Below are 21,488 nucleotides of genomic sequence, written 5' to 3'. Positions count from 1 at the left end.
TGAAGTAGAAATTGCAGATATCCAAGCTTTTTTTCTTCTGCCCAGCACAGGAGTTTCCTTTTGCACATGGAGGGAAACTGCCAGGTCCCTTAACAACTTCAGCCTGAAGAGCTGTGACTGCAGTTGTTGAGTGAAGTGGTCATGTGGTATCTCACTTAATGACTGCTTTGCTAAATGACTGAGATTCTAGTCCAAACTGTGGTCATAAATCAAGGACTGTATTTTTATTGAAGTCAGCCGATCTGGATTTTCTATTTGTACATAAACATTGCCATTTCAGGGACATCCAGAAGAACAGGCAATTGACAAAATATGTATTATTTTATTACCTGACTGAAATCTTTCCGGACCAGATTCCTCAATGCCTTCAACAATGGGAGAGCTTCTAAAGTACTAGAAAAACTGGAATTCTTAAAATTCAGGTAGATTTTAAGTGATGAATCTGCCTTGAAAGTAGTTCATTTAAACAGCACACTTTAGAAAGAGTGCAGAGAAAATCAACAAAGATGCTTAGGTGTCTGGAGGCTAAAATGTACGACAAACAGTTGCAGGAACTGGGTATGTCTAATCTAATGAAGATAAGGGAGACATGATAGCAGTCTTTCAATATTTGAGAGGCTGTCACAAAGGACAGCAGGACAATCTATTTTCAAAGGCACCTGAGATTAAGACAAGAAGTAATGGATGGAAATTTATCAAAGAGAGATTCAACCTAGAACTAAGGAGAAATTTTCTAACAGTGACTGCTTGTCTTCAGAAGCTGTGGGTGCTGCATGATCAGAGATTTTTAAGAAGAGTGTCATAAAATGGTTTAGGATAGTTTTTGTGTCAAAATATTTTTTAAAAATGGCTAAATTTCAATTTCATTATAGGTCCTGGATTTTGGACACATTCTGTGAATTAGCTCTTTTGAGGCACCTTGGTTCAAAATATTTTGTCCTGTGATACACCATTTTGCCCAGTTGAAGGTTACAGATATGTGAGTTTTAATAGTATACTAGAGCATTTTGGACTCGCTGAATCATCTTTTCAGAGATATTTCTTTACCAATGCTTTTAACATTGACAGAACTTCTAATGTACTGCCTTCACTGGAAAAGTTGGAACTACATTCAGAGACTTATCTGCCTTGAAAAGAGCCTATGTTGAACAGTATAGCAGAGTCAAACAACAGCATAGGAAATGTTTTATTACATTTATATTATGTCATGAACTGTTTTGTCTCCAGATCCAATTCAAGGTGCTGAGTAAAGTCCTTCATAGGGCGGAATTATTTGAGGGAACATCTCTTCCCAATTACATCTGTCTATCAGGTTAGCAGAAAAAGTATGTTGTTCCAACTACTAAGTAGCTTTTATACCTCTAGTGGGACCCAGGAAATAGTCCTTTTATCCCATAGTATTTGCCTTATGGAATATCATTCCCTGTCCCCCCACCAAAGATGAGATTGGCTCCATCCCTAATAACTGTCCGCAAGTGCCTCAAATCTTGGTTAAGTCATCCGGCCTGGGGATCTCAAGAGAATGGTAAATTGTTGATGTCGTTCTATTGTGTTAATATTTGTTGCCCTCTCTTTGCTTTTTAATAATAATTTTAATATTTTTACTTAATTGTATTTATATTATAAATATAAAGCATATATTTTATATTATTTTTTTTAAAAATCGTATGCCACTCACTTTTTTATGAAATAGGAGGCCATATAAATATGAATGGATGCATGCATGCATGGATGGCACTATAGTTGGTCTGAAAATAAGTAGAATGCTTCATCAATGATTCAATACTGAATAAAGAATAAAACAAGAAAGTTTATTTTTTTTATTTAATGCAGTTATAGAAAAATATACCAGATGTGAATGTATGTTTCATATGTAGACAATGCCATGATGTCAGCTGAGAATGCAAATGTGTTACAGAAAATATTATACAGATGTATAAAATATGAAAATTATACAAATTAAAAATACTTTGTGGAACTGTCATGTAATCTTATTTGGTCATGAGTTATTTGCTCCACCGATTTTAATTTGGGCAGATAAAAAGACTTATTACAGCCAAGCTTGTGCCTTCATATGATATGAACAGGGAAAAGGCTTAAATTGCCCTTAGCTGGGCCAGTGTTTACAGTGTTTACAGAAGTACTTATTCCCTCTTATTCCAGAACCATCCAAAGACAGGCTGCCTCAAGGCTTGTACAATCTCATAGGTTTTGTCACCCATTATCTTAGAAGGAAGTTGGACTCCCTGGCAAATAAAAACAGAATAAGAATAAGCAATGGACAGAGAGTATTTCAAATCAATTTAATTTTCTGCCTCCTCATGGATAGGTGAACAGTGCTATAATTCACCAGCGGGTAAAACATCCTGCATCTACTTTTCTTCCACATGAGCCCTCCACACCCCTTCCTTCCTCCTTCCGCCCTCCTACCCCGACTTTTCCCTCCATCTGGTCCTACTACAGCCGGCTCTCCCTCCTGCCACAGGCCAAAGAAGCTTAGGGTGGTCACTATAGCAACAGCCAATCAGAAGCCAGGAAGGCGGGGTGTTCTTCGGAGAAAATAATTCAGCCCGCCCTGATTATTTAAGCAAAGGCAGGGACTGGGGGTGGAGAAGCAGTTGCTGCGCGCAACCTCGCGCTGAATTAGGTTTCCGACACTCGGGCGGGCGCGCAGTCTGGGAGCATCCCTCTCGCCTTGGCCGAGGGACTTTTTTTTTTTTTTTTGAGTTGTGCTTGGATTTCTTTATCAGGGCGAACAAGCCATCCGGTAAGTTGACAACTTGCAGAAAGTTTGAGGGACAGACGGGAAGGGAGGCAAGGGTTAGCTTTCTGCTTCTGCCTGAGTAATCCTCCTAATGAAGTAAAGCGCAGTTGACGGTGCGAACATCCAGGTTGTAAATAAAGACTTTCTCTCTGTGTATGTGTAGAGATACACACACACATATAAAATGCTGCTTGGAAGTGAGACCCGCTGAAGATCAGTGGCGCTTAATTCCAACTGGATGTGGAACATCATTGTATTCTGCAATGAAGTCGTTTATTCCAAATGGACAAATGGTGAGGTGTGTGTAATACAGGATGAGTATAGACAATTCTGAAATTTTGCGATGTATACTTAGTGGCCTGAATAGCAATAGTTACTTTCTCTTTTCCGATTCGAGGCTGGTTTGAAAGGAGTTTGCACGCGCCTGTATTTGCTTTCATTCCTGTTGCTCTGTTTCATTTTATTTCTCACCTGCCTCCTTCCTTTGCTTTAGTTTTAAGTATTGTTAGGGAAGAAAGCTTAAAGATGTTAAATGGACACCTTTTTAAAAAAAAATTACAGACATGAAGTAATTCCTTAATTTGATTGTATGTAGAGAGAATCTTTCTTCGTCCAGCTTCCATAGACTATTCTTTTCTTAAAGCCTTATATAGATTTCACCAGAATCTGGAATGCTTTGAACAGATTAGAAAAACTGGCAGAATTCTCAGGCAGCAATGATTCTAGTGGGGGAAGTTGGAATATTGACCATGGAGGTGCTGATTTTGTGCATAGTCAGAATTTAGTTCAACTCTTAGTAAGTGAAAAGTTAATGAAGACCAGGTACAGGGATGTAGCCAGTGGTGGGATTCAAGTAATTTTAACAACCGGTTCTCTGCCCTAATGATTTCTTCCAACAACCAATTTGCCAACTGCTCAGAAAGTTAACAACCGGTTCTCCCGAAGTGGTGCTAACCGGCTGAATCCCACCACTGGATGTAGCTAATAAGTGGAAGGAAATGAATCCCGCAATTGGGAGACTGTCATGAAAATAGTACCAAAATGCGCATTATGCAGAAACCTTCTAGCCTTTAGTAAATGGAAATAATCTTAGGTGCATGGATTCCTGTCCAAACAGAGGACTTTGCACAATAAAGAGTGCAGGAAAAAGAGGGAAATGTACATCCTATATTAAGGTTTATGACTGATACTAACACCTCCAAAGGAAGGGGATATAATTTGAACTATGGGTTCAGGGTTGAACTGTGCATTACTTGGTCTGATGATATTACCTAGTTGGGTAACAAAATGTCTGCAAATAACAACCAAGCTCACAGAGCACCAAGGAGTCCACAAAATACTAACATCACTGGTTGCTCAGCACTTTTTGAGTAATGATCTTTCCCATCTTTCCTTCTTCCATTTATTTTATACATCGTCCTTTAAGAGGTTTCAGTAGGTAGAAACACCTACCTAACTTTATTCTTGAAAGCTAAGCAAACTTTAGTCTGTTTAATACCTGAAGAAGAGGCTTCCAAGGAGTAAAGAGGGTGTTCAATAGACTGAGAACTTGGGGGAAAAATCTGGAAGAAAGGCAATGCCAAAACATTTTTATACTGCTGTCATGATAATGACAATTGTGTCCGTGAAATAATGAAGGCGTTGACTTGAAAGATACTATTTGCTTTTTATACACTTTAAAGTAGTAGCCATTTGTTGGGAGAAAATATTCCTAACATAGGCATTAATCTATACACAATTAACCTACATGTGTGCAAAGGACCACATTCTCCTCATCTTACCTCTTAATCATCTTTGCTATTGGGGTTTGAAGAGTTGAGAAGTATTCAGATAGAAAAAATATTTAAGTTTATTTGAATGAATCTCAAAGTCACCGTTCCTATATTAAACTTAAAGACCAAGTGGAATATTGGATCAGATTTCTCTAATTGTTCCACATTTGTATTTTGAATTTATAAATTGTTTTCATTCAGCAATTATTAACATCTGGAATCTATTAAGAAGATTAAAAATTAGATAGTGAATTAACTTCAATTTTATTTAAGCTGTAGAGGATTTTTTTTTGGCAATTTGTTTTAAAATGGGGATTTTCAGCATTATTTTAATCATAGCTGTTCTCCACCCCCACCCCCCACCCCCATAGGTATTAAGGTTTAGCAGCATTATTGCAAAGCTATTTATAGGAACTTGCTTGGTTTAGTCAATGCTTTCTTGAAAAGGTTGCAAACTAGGAATGTTTTATGTTATGGAGCAAAATAGTTCTCTCTTTATCACATGACTTTAGAATGTCATTTGCATTGAAAAAGTGTTGAATTTTAATAGCTATTATATTTAGTGAAAAACCAAATCAGTGATTTTTTTAAAAAAAGCTGTAACTGAGAATATTCTATTTTAAAAACCATTTTGTTTAAATGGATGACAGATTGGGATGATCCCTATGGTAGGTTTCTAGAATATAAAATGCAATAATATATAATGGAATTTTTTCAATACAATAAGTTAAAATAAAGGATATTTTTGTGATAAGTTGGTGGATCTTAAAGAACCAATACTATTTTTATCCCTAAAGAATGATTTAATAAGTACTAAACTGTAGAATGTGAGATACATTTCATAAAACCAACTCCAGATTAAGGACTTTATAAATTCAGTTGATTTTTAGTGAAAGAAAATTTAAATATTGTGGATAAATCCATGTATCCTCAGAAGGTGATTGTACTTCTAAGTTTGTTGCTTTTTCTGTGCTCCACAGTAACCTAGTTTAGCTTTTTAGACTCTGGTGCCCTCCAACTGCATTGGGATAGAATTCAAATCGTTTTCACCTGAATCTAGCCTACCTGGAAGGCACCCTGTTCGAGAAGACTGGCCTAAATGCAGAAACTAAAGAAATATTGTTTAAGCAAATACTATCTACCTAGCGAGTTTCCTTCCATTAATCAATATTTCTTTCCATGCTTTGCAGTAGCACTCTTACAGTGCTGTGGAGACCTGACTCCAAACAGTTGTTCTGCACCCGAAAGGTCATTGGGCAGACAACCAGAGGTAGGTTTCAGCAGGTTCTGACCAGTTCTGTAGAACCGGTAGCGGAAATTTTGAATAGTTCAAAGAACCGGTAGTAAAAATTCTGACTGGCCCCACCTCCATCTATTGTCTGCCTCCCAAGTCCCAGCTGATTGGGAGGAAATGGAGATTTTGCAGTAACCTTCCCCTGGAGTGGGGAGGGAATAGAGATTTTACAGTATCCTTCCCCTGCCACGCCCACCAAGCCACGCCCACCAAGCCATGCCATGCCAACCAAGACACACCCACAGAACCAGTAGTAAAAAAATTTGAAACCCACCACTGCAGACAACAGGAACTTGAAATGTGTATGAAAGAATTGTACGGTCAGATGTCTCATGGATAATAAAGGCTAGGCATTTTAAAATAATAACACTTGTATATTTTAGATGCAGAATTAAAAAAATGAATTTGGCATGTTTTAAAACTCTTAACTGTGTAACAAAATCAATACTTATGGGGACAAGAACAAATTTGTATAAATAAAGCAGTTTTCTACTGACAGTGAGGCAAACGTTATGCCATAATTTGACAGAAAGTCCTTTTATACCTCATAGAAATGAATGGGGAAGAGGGAATAGAACCTATCTATTCTATGGGATAGTCGTGTCCCACTCCTCTGCTGATGGCCGGGTCGGGGAAGTCCGTATCAGGCATGCCTCTGCAGCTCTGCCAAAGTCCTAGCAAAGTTCTCAAGGCAGGCAGGAGACCAGGAAGTGACTTCAGCAATCCAAGGTAGACTTTGCCTGACTCAGAGAATGCCAGAAAGCAGATCCTTTATATAGGCCATGGGGTGTGGCTCCATGACTCAGCACTTATCCAGGCCTGCCCCTCCCTTCCTTTTGCTGATGCTGCCTATCAATTCTCCTGAAGCGAGGATCCCTCCAGGCTCCAGCTGTTGGCAATTCACATTCCTCAGGCTCACATGCTGTGGGGGAGGGGGAGGGGTCTAGTTGCTCCGTTTGCCTGGGCATGGAGCCAGGACTGGGGGCTGGAGGCACATCAGGCCCTTCGTCTTGCTCGGCCTGCCTGGGCATGGTGCCAGGGCTGGGGCCTGGAGGCATGCCAGGACATTCCTCAGCATTCGGCAGGAGATAAGAAGGACCCGGCTGCGGGGAAAGCGAGCGAGACACAACAGGGATAGAACATAGAACCTATGTTCTATCCCATTCTAAAAAATACTGTTATGTATTGGGTTTATGATGACAAATGCAAGTAATCCTGTATTAGCTTGCTTGCTAGGCGAAGAAAGTTTGAAAATTGTGCTTTTGGTGGAATTCTTTAAACTCTTTATGGTTGCTTTTATCTATAGCTTTCCAGATAAGCACATAAATCTTTATTCTTGTAAAATGTAATCCATTTGGAAACTTAGGTATAAAATTTATGGTAGGAAATATAATGTACACAATTAACATACAGGCAGCATTGTGGAGCATTGTTACTTGGACTTCTGTGCATTGCTTAGTTTGCTCCTTAAAGAAAGAAGGATTCCTGAGTTTATATGGATAGGTTAAATTTAAGGCTAACCTATGACTTGACCACAATGGATGTGGAATACATATTTTGACTTCTTCTCAATTTATTGTCTCTCACAAATTGAGTGAATTTAGTATTATATCAATAAATACATCCAAAAGCAAAACAGCCTATATAAAAACAAGTAATGTCCTGTTTAGACTGCTCTGTAAGCTTCTATTTAAGGTTGGTTATAGATCTTAAGAGGTTTAATCTCATTAAAGTTGGGATGTTTCAGTCTATTCTGCTGAAGATTCACATTTATTTTTATCTGTAATATCAAGAATTATATGGCATTGACTTGAGCTGTCATTCAGTTGATTCAACATCCCATGTGATACTTAATACAGGGATCCCCCAACTCCCGGTCCATTGACCATCACTGGTCTGTGGCATGCAGGAAACCAGGCTGCGCAAACAAGCGAAGCCCCAGCCACAGGATGCAGGCAGCCTGCAAAACCATGCCCCCTCTGATCCTCGGAAAAAACCCTCTCCATAGAACCAGTCCCTGGTGCCCAAAAAATTGGGCGCTGCTGCCTTAAACAATTTCCAATTTATTTTTTCAAAAACTTCTCTTGGTTATTAAAGCTGATGTTTTTTTTTAACAGTCATAGATACCAAATCTGTAGTATCTGTATTCTGAAAATTAATAGTTGAAATTAAATTGTGGTGGGGTAGATATCGGTGAGAAATCCAAATAACTGGCTAAGAACAACATTATATTTTACATTCATATCTGTTGGATTGCTTTGAAAATTTATGCATCTCAAGTTCTTTATGGACTTGTACAAAGGATTGAAAGAGTCAGAAGGTGCTCTTGGTGTTCCACCAAGAAATAGCAACTGGGCAAAGCAACGACATTCTGCAAGAAGACAAAAAAGAAAAACTGTAGTACATGGTGACTCAGTGCTAAAAGAAAACAGAATCAAACCTATGTCAACTTGGACCCCTTGGATTATGAAGTGTACTGTCTTCTGAGAGCATAGATTGGGATGTTGCAAGACAACTTCGAAGTCTTATCAAGATGATCGAAAATTATTCTTTCTTGGTAATCAATGTGGGAGTCAAACAATACTTCCAAGAGCAGTTATAAGCATATTATTCTGGATTAGATCTAGTAAGAGAGCTCATCTGTTCACAGAATAAAATTGGTAAGGGAAAGAAGAATATTGCAACTGCTTATGCAATGGAAGAAATTTGGTATCTGGAACTGCTCTGAGTTATCTGGATAAACTGCTGGAAAGGGATGGGTTATGCCTCATAAAGCAAAATATATTTTGCTGAAACTTGCTTCAAATACCTTATATAAAGACTTATGCACTGTAAGGGGAAGTCAGAATGTCCACTATAATGGACTATTAAACTACTCAAATAAAAAATCAAAAGCAGGATTGGTTTATATTTAACTTTTCAGTTAAGTGATAGGATTTTCTGAGAGTTTTAAAACTTTAGGTTCAAATTAAGAACATAATAAATGTTTTAATTGAATATGTTGTCAGTCACCAGGTTTGGAAAATTATATTCTTTTTATAATTTCTCAAAACACTTAAAGGTATAATTAACAAGTTGACCTAGAGTAATAATTGTATTTTCATCCTTCATAATTTGCCATTAAGAATTATTTCATGTAATCATTTTTAAAGAAACAAACTTCAGTTGCTCAATAATCTTGAAATATAACTAGTATTACAAAATTTTCCTTTCTAAATTAAACAGGCTCTTGTTGTAATCAGCAATTTGCAAATAGTTACAACCAGGCCTTCTGAAAGAGCTAATTGTTGCACAGCCCTAATAAATTGCTCAGAGAAAACACACAAACACTCAGTGCTGTTCCTTTCCCTAATTTCTCTAGGTGCCAATTAAATAATCAGTTTAGAATATTTAGTGAATTATAAATATACATAGTTTCAAACATTGGGTTTTGTTTTGTTTTTGCTTTTTACGACCCTGTAATCCCTTGTATAGGAGTGGAGTTGGACCTACTGAATGGAGCTGACAGTTTACTGGCCGGATGCCCTTCCTGATGCCTATGCAGAGTTCGCAACAGATATTTACTCTTTGCACCCTGACAAAGAAGTGTCTGTCACTGCCAAGGATTGAACTCTCAGCCTCTTGAACATGAGGCGAGCATTTGCCCCTCTAGGTCGCCATGCCACTGGACACAGTTTCAAACATTACGAAGTTTTATTGAAATAGAACTTGCACTGAATGCACTTTCATTTTTGCAGTAATTCATCCATCCATTCACCTGACTTGCAGTCCAACATGTAGTCCAAGAGCATGGAGTTTCTCTGGTTCTGCTGGAATTGTTACTTTCATACCTTTTATAATTTGCTAATTGCTGGCTGATTGCCTTGCACAATGCTGGTTTATAAGCTGCTGTTTCACTGTTTATTTTTTTTTTAATTTGCATTTATATCCCGCCCTTCTCTGAAGACTCAGGGCGGCTTACACTATGTCAAGCAATAGTCTTCATCCATTTGTATATTATATACAAAGTCAACTTATTGCCCCCAACAATCTGGGTCCTCATTTTACCTACCTTATAAAGGATGGAAGGCTGAGTCAACCTTGGGCCTGGTGGGACTTGAACCTGCAGTAATTGCAAGCAAGCTGCTGTTAATAACAGACTGCATTAGTCTGTTGAGCCACCAGAGGCCCTATTTCTCTAACTAGTACCCTCATTTTTCTGGAGTACTTTTTCTGGCTTATTGCCCCCAGCCCAGTTTCATCTTAGTGTGCCAGGTATCTGCTGCCATCTTGACTGCATAATTTTAGATGTGTAGAAGAGAAAACAATTTACTTTCTCTCCAATCTCTTCAGTAAACAGTTACTGAGTGAATAGTCACTATGTGACGAGTACCCTAATGCTTATATGAGGAACTTAAAATGAAGGCAAGAGAATAATTGATTGCAGATGGATTTGGTTTTCATTTGTTTTCATAAGCACAATTAAGAGAAGATGAAATACAGATAAGAATAACTGAAGTTATACAAATAAGATGGAATTTGAAAATGAGTTACGTACAGATGAAGAATATGTGATTGCTAAAATGTATAAACTTTTGCTGAGATTTGAAATGGAAGAAGAGAAAGTTAAAGAGTACATGATGAAATGGGCTAAGAATTTTGGTCATACAGATGGAGCAAGAGAAGAGAAGTTGTTTAAAAGTGTAAAGTTCAAACTCTGCTACAATTTAAAAGATAACTTGTACAAAATAATGTACCATTGATATATGACACCTGGGAAATTATCTAAGAGGTATAAAGATACTTTTAATCAGTATTACAAATGTGGAAAACATTTTACCATGCATGGTGAACTTGTGAAAGAATGTCAGAACAGAGTAAGATGCACAATTGGCCTTTCTGATGAAAGTTAGCATGCGCCAAGGCGTTATCACCATTGCTGTTCATTCTCATCATGGATACTATCATGCAATTATAGCATCCCCTGGGCCTTGCTCTATGCTGACAATGTTTTGCTCACAGCTATCCACCAGGGAAGAACTGCATGCTTTGTCTAGACATGGAATGACAGTCTTAGCCAATTTGGTTTGTGACTTAAGATCAAGAAAACTGATTATCTAGCAATCAGCCTGAGCACCTCACTGTCAAGATCAATGGCAAAGTTCTAATGAAAGCAAACTCCTCCCGTTACTTAGGATTCCATCTGCAAAATGACGGTGGCATTAATAGGAAAATGCGCATGAGGATGAATGTAATTAACTGGGGTATTTGGTAATAGGTGCCTGTCAACTTTCTTAAAATAGAAAGTGTATAAAAATATGGTTGCCCAATAGCACTGTATGATGCTAAATGCAGACCAACTACCTAAAGTACTGAATGTCTTTTGCATACCATGGAAATGCAAATGCTCTATTGGCATCATTAGGCATCTCCCTTCTTGACCACATCAGCACCAATATAGTCCAGCAGCATATGGTTGTTGCACCAATAACAGAAAATCTGGGAAAAGTGCCTACAGTGGTTATGGACATGCCCTATCAGCAGCACCTCACACCATTGTGCCATCTACCACTTTAAAATTGCAGGCAAATGTCCACATGGAAGATCAAAGCAAAGATGACAGAACACAATAGACATGGACATATGAAGATCACCCAGTTAGATTGGTTGCTGCTTTTGATCATGTGCAATGGTGTTTGTTGATCCTAAAAGCAGACCCTGGACCTATTGGAAAAGAATGTTATTATTGAATATTAGCACATGATCCTGGAGCAGCTTAGGAATTGATGAAATGGAACGGGGAAGCCACATATGAATGGCAAGATACAAATCCCAGACCTGAGAATTTAGAATCCAGAGCGATAGAAGAGTCCTTAACACTATTTTGTTCCTAAGAAACAAAGACTTTGCCAGAGTTTTGAAATTCTCTACCTTCTTCACCAATTGAAATAGGTTTGTTTTTAGATCTGTTTTAGACTGCAAAGCTATAAATTTGCAACTACCTGAGTATAATTCCCATTGAATTTCCAAATAAATTTGGATTTATTTTAAAGTAGATATGTCTCAGAAGTAAGCTCTAATAATGTATAGCACATTTACTCTTGTTATCACTAAAAATGCATTTGACTTTATTTTTACAGGTAGTCCCCGACTTACAACTTTTGCTTAGTGACCGTTCAAAATTCAATGGCACTGAAAAAAGTGACTTACGATTTTTCACACTCATGACTGTTGTAGCATCCTCATGGTCATGTGATTTACATTCAGATTGCTTGAAACTGGTTCATATTTGTGACGGTCGCAGTGTCCCAGGGTCATGTGATCATATCTTGCGATCTTCTGACAAGCACAATCAGTGGGGAAGCCAAATTCACTTAACAACCGTGTTACTAATTTAAAAGCTGCAGTGATTCACTTAATAAATGTGGCAAAAAAGTCATAAAATGGGGCAAAACTAACTTAACAAATTTCTCACTTAGCAACATAAATTGTGGGCTCAATTGCGATTGTAAATTGAGGACTAACTGTATTTGCTATATTTTATTTTCTCAAAAATACTTGTATTTTTAGATGTTTATATTAGCATTATAAGACTTTACAATTATGTTTTAGGTAAGTTCTGTGTTGGCATGATTGCTTTGTCATTATGATGATTATATATTGATTAACAAGGAAATGTTCATTAGTCCCTCATACTGCTGAAAACGTGCAGGTTTTTCTGGCTCCTGAATGGATAGTAGATGCCATTTGTTTGAAACAGTTGAAAACTGATATGGTAAATTGACAATCATTTCGTCCCTCCAAAAGCTTGCTATTTCCAACAGACACACTTGGAAACTTTCTGAATTGTATATACTTATCCCTTGTTTCTACAAATTATTTAATTTGCAGTCTCTAAAAAATTTATTTAGAGTCATTTAGCTTTAAAGCGTATTTCCTATTCCTTTTCATCTACCTTAACCTCATATTTTGGACAAGAAACTCATCTAGCTGAGCAATTTTCATTGTTTAACTTTATAGACGCTTGAGTTCCTTAAAACAATGTTGAACCTTTTAACCTTGAGAGAATGGCTGATCTTTCAAGTCCTTCCTTCCCAAGTGAGACTAGCTGCAAGTAGCTTCTTCTTGTTTTGTGAGGTAACATGAAAAATCCTGAGCAACAGAGGTGGGGGAAGCCCATTATGCAATCATCCTCATGTACAGAGAATGAAAATTGGTGCATCCATTGCCAGAAAAGGCTACTTGTGTGGGAGGGTATTGTTGAATATGGAACAATGTTTGGTGTGAGGATGGCCATTTTCTTTAGTTTCCACTTTTTTGAAATATCAATCAAATATCAAATTAAATATTCATCCTAAAAAAAAAGACTAGGGAAATTTCAGCTCTATCACTGAGGATCAAGGTATCTCCAACTGGACTGGGAATGATTTCTGAAAAGCCAATTAGCAAACTGCTGCTAGTTCAGTATATAATTCTGTAGCTAATGTCTGGGCTAAGGAAAGAATATTAATTTGACTCTGGATAAGCATGTCCAGGTAGCCCTGTTCCAGTTCCTTAAAGAGATTTCCTCCCTCCCTCCCTCTTTCTTTCCTTCCTTCCTTCCCTCAGATGTCCATTGGAGGTCAATAGGAGGACTATGAGAACATGGTAGAATTCAGAGACTTGCTGCGCACATATGTATTGTATGTGAACGCCCCTCTTTATATATCTATGAATAGACATATAAGTTGCCCACCCTATCTGTTGTAAACATGAAAAACATTTTGTTTTCACTTGCTCTTTGTAGATAAAGTAAGGAAAAAAGGAGAACATGGCACTGGCATCCTGGTTTGGATGGAACGAACCTTCTAGTCGTATTTCTCAAAGAAGCCCAATGGAAATGGTGACTGAAACCCTGATGATGGAGCTTGATTGGCAGATCAAAGAAGCTGAGAAACAACAGCGGGAGAAAGAAAACGAGTATCGCAAGATCAAAACAGGAGTTGATTATGGCTGGCTGGTTAGCTACCCCAAGCATGGCTATGATATCACTCCAGGGGAACGTTTGCAGCTGGAGGAAATCTGTTCCAAAATACATCCATCCTATTGTGGCCCAATCATTATTAGGTATTTGCTTGGAATGTGTCATGCATTGTATATAGGATGAGCGTGAAGTAGCAATAATTTAACCCCAAAGATTGTTCTGACTGGAGATTATGGATTCTGAAATCCATCACATTTAGAGAACACCAGATGCAGGGAATAGGGTAGAATATCTAGCAATGAAACTTGATTGATTTTTCCCTGTAGCTGAACTGGACTAAAAGAAGCAGAGTAAACCATCATTTTCTGTTTTTAAAAACTGTTTATGAATAATTAAAAAATGATTCACGGCTTTCTAAATGACATGTCTAGAATCAATTATTGACTGTTCATTTTGTTTGTATGTATGAAGAACTCAGTACTGAGAGCCTGTTTAGATATTCTTGCTGGGAATAATTTGCAGAAATATATCACAAATGCAATCAGTTGCTTCAAGTGCATATTCTGTCTTTACATGCAAAAGTTTGCAGTTGTCCAATAGGTTTTATCAAGAAGTTTGATTATTATAATGTTTTGCTTGGCAGAATTTGAACAGGATAACTCTCTGCTTGCTACCAATTTAAACAAATTAACGTCACTGCATTTAATTTATAATGCCAATTGATTCTTTTTAAAGAGGACTCATAGTTTATATAGATGGTGAAATTCAAATTATGGAAATAGATGAGCTATTATTTCCTTCATTTATATTGACCACCAGGAAACAGTGTGTTTAAGGAGGGGAGGGAGGGAGATAGGTGATTTAGAATTATGAAATAGAAATAAATAAGTAAGTAAGTATAACTACTGTACTGTAATAAGTTAAAAACAGTACAAGTCAAATACAGGTCAGTTTAAATAAAAACGTCATACAGAATATAAAATCCTGATATATGAGAGAATGACATAAGACAGGGATGTCAAACTCATGGCCCGCGGGCCGGATCCGGCCACAGCAAAGGACCACGGTGCCTCTGCCAGCGAAAACAAAGCCCGGGCTGGCCGCATGTGACCTCCCTGAGCTCCGTTTTTGCTGGCAGATGGCTGCAGGAGGCCTTCACGGCCAAAAATGGAACCCGGGCAGGCTGTTGCTGCCGAAAATGGAGCCTTGATGAGTGATGTCGAGCTGGCCACGCCCCTCCCGGCCATGCCCCTCTAGTCCCCCCCCCAAGGTCAAACACAACCCTGATGTGGCCCTCAATGAAATCAAGTTTGATACCCCTGACATAAGATAACACCTATATCTCTCTGCTCTGAGGATTTAAGTGAAGGGTGACTGTATATGCCCTTCTAAGGCTAGTATCTTTTGCTCATTTATTTTTTAGATTTCGGCAACTTATTTCTGAATATGAACCAGAGCCTGGAGAAATACCTCGGATTTTCCGTTCTGTTCTGCACGATGCCACAGAGAAGATCAAAGAGGAAGAGGAGGCCAAGAAACTTGCAAGACAATGGAACACCAAGAACAAAACCAGCCTCTCCCTCACCACATTCAGATCCCGCATCAGGATTTCCCCCTTCAGCAGTGATATCAAGACCATTTCAGAAGACGTGGAGAGGGGCATGGAGCCGACCAAAAGAATGTGGAGCATGCCTGAATTCAGGGATACCAAGGACTACTGACTTTATTTGTAACATTAGTTTCTTTCTTTCTTTTTTTTAGAAACAGACTATTTTATTTATTTGCAGGATGGTTATTTTTGTCCTGTTTCCAATTGTTTCTCTATTGGGAGGAATTCACCTGAATTCTTTTTAGGTATCTTTTAATCCATGCATTTATGCCTGTAGGTTCCTGTTTTCCTTGGGCAAATACATAAAAAAACCATTCAGACAGATTAGCCTCACTTTTAACAATTTATTATGCTACGAGCTTGCATGAAAAACTGCACATATCTCAGCCTAATTATGTGTTTATTAAACATTTGTATAGCTGCCTATCTTACAAGAAATTTGCTTTTTGTCACCTAAAAGAGAGGCCCAGGGAATAATAGTGAAAAGCATGCTTATTTATTTTAGCTTTCTTTTGGGTTTTCTCTCAATCCTTTTGCCCATGATCGTACAAACATTGGCATAAACTGCACATCACCCAACCACCAGCCATATGCAAGGATCCATGCATAAAAAGGCAGAAATATCTCATTTAGAATTTCCCAGCATTAAATCTGAAACAAAAGTAAGTAGTATAAGATGGCAGTAGTTTAACCTTTTTTTTTTCTTTTTGCCAAAATGTTATCAGGCATTGCTGTCAATATCATCAGCTGGAGGAATGCCAATAGAATAGAATCGGATAGAATTTTTTATTGACCAAGTATGATTGGACACACAAGGAATTTGTCTTGGTGCATATGCTGTCAGTGTACATAACTCCTAATTAGAAAGGTGAGCCTTGCAGGGTACTTTAGGCTACAAAATTTGAGGGGAGGGGAGGAATTTTTCAAATGGTTGAAAATTTTTAGCACCTGGAAGTTCTTCCTTTTTGGTAATTGGTTGCTATATAGCCTTAACTATATACAATATATCTTGGTTAATCAGTGACTACCATGGACAGGCCATGTTATCTCTATCCTGAAAAAAACAGGGACCTCTATGTTGACATTTTAAGGCAAAATGTTTCTTTAAAACCGAAAAAACTGAAAAAAGGAATGGGTTCCTACACTTAGGGGAAAAAGGAATGCTTTGAAGCACCATTTTCAAGGTGTATCACCAAGGCAGTGCTTCCATTTTCCCTCCCCTGAGTTGAAAATTTCTAAAATCAATGCAACAAAATGTATTTCCCTTATTTTTATTCTTATTGCACACATTTCTACACCACTGGTTTAGGAAGAAACATTTGTCACTTGGATGTATACATTTTTTTGGATTTTTAAAAAAAATGAAATACAGTGCTGCTGTGACCACGATGGAATGTACCTCCAAACTTCAGTCAGACATTTTACTGGGCTTATTTTTGTGTAATATTTAAAAGCCATAAGCTCACAATGGTCACGTGAGTTCTTGACATGGCTCCTTACTTGTGTACTCTCTTCACACTGGAGGCACAACTCAAGCTGCCAAGGTGAAGTCCTCTTCGGTGTTTTACAGCCCTAGAGAAAGACTGTGTAACATTGGTGTTGAAGATGGGAGGACTGACTGTCTTACTGATGCCATAGTCTTTTGTGCAAATTGTACACTGTGGTATTTCAGTCATCTATCTAAATAAAAACACTTTTCTGTTTCTGCTCGATATCTTGTTGATACAGGAACAGGTGGTGGTTTTGATTAGAGCTTCAGACCAGTTCTTGAAAATTAATGGAGCACTTAAGAGGGTTTTGTGCTGCTTGCAGAACCTAAATTCCCCAAAAAGACTGTTGGGGTTCTTTTATTTTGTGGTGGCTTCAGCTTTATTTTAGAATGCTTTTGCTAATGTTGGATTTCCTGTAAGTAAGCAGAGTATGCACTGAAGAATTTTCTCTACTCCTGCTTACCTTCTTTCTCAAATATATTTGACAAAGACACCAGCAAACAGCATTGTTTAATACCAAGTGGATTTATGGCTTCGGTTATGCATGAGTGGGAGTATAGAGATATTGACAATTTGACAATCATACCATCTAAGCCATCTAAGAAAACTATTTTCATTGTGGCATTTCTAAACTGTTTCTCCAGTGTTGAAATATTGGCACATATGTAACCTTAACTCTAAAGTAGTCTGGTCAAATCTCATAAACTCCAAATAGACTGGAATTACAACTCCTAACCGAATGCTGAGTTATAAGCCCAACATGATGTAGTATTGATGAGGGTACATCAGTCAAGGCTGATTTAAAGGCCAAGAGCAGAAACTTGTGAGACTGTCTTCCCACTTTCTGCTCAGGCAGCCTGAGAATGTGAGGAAATTGCTGGTGAATCCTCTTTGTCTGTATTGGACCTGTGTTTTATACAGCACATTTTGAACATGCTAAATATTTACATCTCTTGTACAATGGGCTCCTTCTTTGCGGCGTCTAGTGTTTTGGATGCCTGGTCCTTTTTGCATTAGGATCCAATTTGTGGGAAAAACTACAAAAATAGAAAGCCATTTCCTATCAAGTCACATGATCACTTTTGTACCTAGGAGTGAAATGCTTGTTGCATTGCATTCAATTACGAAAGTGCTTTCCTTAACTTTAGCTGCCTTGTGATTGATTGTGATAGATACAGATCTGCTGTGTTCTGTTTATTAACAGTTTCAGTGTTACTTTAGGTATCTAATATATATATTGACTACAATTAGCAATGCTTTTCTACTACTATTAAAATACAATTTCTTGAATAAGCAAAATAGAGACTGTGTTCAGGAGTGATATAGTTATATCTGAATGTAGTGTCCACTCTTACCTGAGAGTGAGTAGTATTGAAGAATTGTATGTTTGAAACACATGCACAGGACTGAAAGATTTTATGTATCACTCAGGTTGTATCCCATATTCCTACCTCCCTAGGAAAATTCCACAGAAGACAGTGGGATTATATATCTTAGTATCTACACATAGGATTCCAGTGCTAATTGCTAAATTAAACAACTGGAAGAAGGGTTGGTAAAGTGGAAAGAGAAGCTTTAAAATTTGATTTCGCAGAAAACATTCCTATTAAATGGTTGATTAAAAATAGGCATCCACTCTCGATGGTTTTGTAGACCAAGAAGATCCCACCTTCATCCGACTTATGTATTGGTTCCTTTGTTACATAATTTTTTGTTAACTTTTGATGTTTATTATGGCCTTTTAATGTTTAAATGTTTAAATTGTTTTATATTACTATTTTCTGATATTGTAGGTCATCCAGAGTTGTTTAAGAGTGAAATGGGAGGCATATCAATTTAATAAATAAATATCTATGAAACACAAAACCAGCTGGCATGCTGAAGAATTGGCGTGACTTTCATAAAGAAAAGTCAATCTTATTATCTGAATTTTCTTTGATGAGATGACCTACCTATTGATATAGTTGGGCTTTTAAGAATATTTCAAATTGTTTCTCACTGAAAGTCTAAGAAAGTGGAAATATGAAGAGCAACAAGAGATCCTCCCCAAATTTTATCCGCATTCGTAAATTATTGTCCAAAGGTCAAACTGCTTTCTTCACCACGTTATCCTTTTAAACATTACCCTGAGGATTGTGCTAATACCTGCATTTTTGTTTCTCTAGCTGATTTAGATTTGTTTGAAAGAAAACTATATAAAGCATTGGAACAATTATGATTTTTGTTTGGAATTAAATAGGTTTCATTATAATGCTATCTGGCTTTAATTTTTGAATTTGTTACAAATCACAAAAAAAGTCATTTCCCCACTGGCAGATCCTTCTCTCCAAGGTTATATTGTGGGGTAGGTAAGAGGAAAGAAATGAAAGCTTGCTATTGTTGGATAGAGCTCTTCTGCCAGGAACCCTCTACTTTAGCCTATTTATGAGTACCAAACCAAAATCCACAGCTTTTTACGTTTTTAATTAATTTTTTTTAAAACAACTATTTAACACCACACTCAAAGGGGGGGTAACTATGCAATTCTCTGTAACATGGTGATTTTTATGATTGTTCATTTATCCAGATATAAAAATGTTTATTCAGGAAAAAAGACAGCAAAAAGAAGGATATCAAGACCAAATAATACATCCAGTTGGTTATGTGTTACCTGAATAAAATAAATATTTTAAATAGAGATAGACACAGACAAACAGATGGGTTGATGGGTAGATAGGCTGGCTTCAGATTAAATGTGGAATTTATTTCAGCGTGTACAACCTGAGAGTATCCATTTTAATTTCCTGTTTAATGCAGATTGAAGGCAAAATTTAATTTATGGGAATCAGAAATAGGTGAACGCCAATTGCTTAACAGAGTCTTGTTTTATCCAGCTGCAAAGTATTCTTTGCTTTCTAATCAGAAAATTACCTAGTGCTGAAACCAATTTCTCAGTGATACACTTGAATTACAAAAAAAAAAAAAGGGAAAAAAGAAAAAAAAAGATCAAATCTAACAAAAGATTAAACTGATCTAGTTAGGTTTTCTAACATAGAGTCAATATACTAGAATTGTTTCTCAACTTTGGCACCTAGATGATGTGTAAACTTTTAACTCCCAAAATTCTCTAATTCTGGAAACTGGAGTCCACACATCTTCAAGCTGCCAAAGTTGAGAAAGGTTGAACTAGACACTAGGAATACTATTGAGATACATCAAAATATAGGGATGCGTTGTGTGATATAAAAAAAATTAAGTGCATTTAAAGTTCAAAATTCTGTTTGTAAAAATAAGAGTAACTATAGGGTTTAGGAATATAAAATTTATGTTGTAGTAGCCTCTAGACCATAATGACCCTAAGATGCATAGATAAAGGAATAGTTGTATTCATTCAGATACACATTAAAATGCACATTCTAAATATATTGGATACATCATATATAAATAAACTCATTGCCAATTCTGTATAAGTACCGGTAAGTACTTAAACAGAGCCTCTCAATATTTTTTAAACAGCTAAAATTGGCAGTGAATAATAAAATACTGTATTGGTTTTTAAAATTCTCCATCAATTTATCAATCCATGATAAATTTACAAGTGGACAGGGTGCCCTCTGGTGTTACTTTAAGGGTTGCATCAAACTTTAGATACCCTGCAAGAAGTCATTGGTCTTTTTCATACTATTACAAAGTCCATGGCATCAGCAGGAGCCAAACTCAACTCCTGGTTTGAATTGTGGAGTGCTAGTATGTTGTAGTGGTTATGGTGGTGGATTAGGAGTAGGAAAATCCATGTTCTAGTCACATGGAAGCCAGTTTGTAACAAGTCAACTGAAAAATAACTGCATCGTGTGTTGATAGCTTTGCTATAAGAACTGAAGCAAGAACAATGCAAAACATGAATCTTGTAACTAAGTGGGTCAAATCCTAGGGACAGCAACACTATGAATTATAATCATTATCCCATCAATTATCCCATCATATTATCCAGGCAAATCACAGAAGAAAACTGTTGGATCAACCAAATGTCTATTTAAAGGCATTTTAATAGGCATTCATCATGCTTATTCTTCCAGTGGTCAATCAGGGCATTCCAAATGCAATTTAAAGTACTGATGGTCATCTATAAGTCTCATATGGATCAAGTTGTAGGCCTGCCTGCCTTCTGTTGTGTCTCTCTGTCCAGTGAAATCTAATAATCCTTTTTTACAATGAAATGGGTAGTATATAAATTTAATAAATAAATAATAAACAGAATTGGCATGCTTTGAGTCCTACTAAGCAGTCATCTTGTAGAGCCTAAGAAATCCACCGAACTCTGACCCTGCCTTGAAAACGTGGCTCTTTCCACGAGTACTGCACTAGGACACTATGCACACCTACCACTGAGAATAAAGTTCTACTAATTTGAATTGTTTCTTTTCCCTGGATGGCTGTTTTATTCCTCTTGTTACACTGCTTTTACTGGTGCCCAGAATCATGTACAAGTAGGGGACTATAAACACTGCAATCACAAATAATTATATTCCATTTTTCCTCCCACATGGCAACCATCACTGGAACGTCATTGCATCAGTAAACTGACATCTAGCAGTACTCTTCAATGCAATCTGCACAGACTGGGGCAAGATTGTTTCC

The 21,488-nt window shown here is 37.3% G+C and overlaps 1 protein-coding gene across 2 annotated transcripts; it reads left to right on the top strand.

Moving 5' to 3' along the window:
* Positions 1-2,123: 2,123 nt before the first annotated feature.
* RD3 (RD3 regulator of GUCY2D) lies at positions 2,124-19,520 on the top strand. Of its 2 annotated transcripts, none has more exons than XM_058165334.1 (3): positions 2,124-2,767; positions 13,596-13,915; positions 15,196-19,520. In XM_058165334.1, the coding sequence occupies exons 2-3, from the start codon at positions 13,620-13,622 to the stop codon at positions 15,491-15,493; spliced, it is 594 nt and encodes a 197-aa protein (XP_058021317.1). In that variant the 5' UTR covers positions 2,124-2,767; positions 13,596-13,619; the 3' UTR covers positions 15,494-19,520. The 2 variants fall into 2 exon arrangements, with proteins under 2 accessions (XP_058021317.1, XP_058021316.1); XM_058165333.1 differs by having other exon boundaries at positions 2,124-3,057.
* The last annotated feature ends 1,968 nt before the right edge of the window (positions 19,521-21,488 follow it).

Source organism: Ahaetulla prasina, chromosome 1 (assembly GCF_028640845.1).
Source record: "Ahaetulla prasina isolate Xishuangbanna chromosome 1, ASM2864084v1, whole genome shotgun sequence".
NCBI classification, from domain to species: Eukaryota; Metazoa; Chordata; class Lepidosauria; order Squamata; family Colubridae; genus Ahaetulla; species Ahaetulla prasina.
Note: the sequence above shows the minus strand (reverse complement) of the source record. Positions and strands in the feature narration are given on the sequence as shown.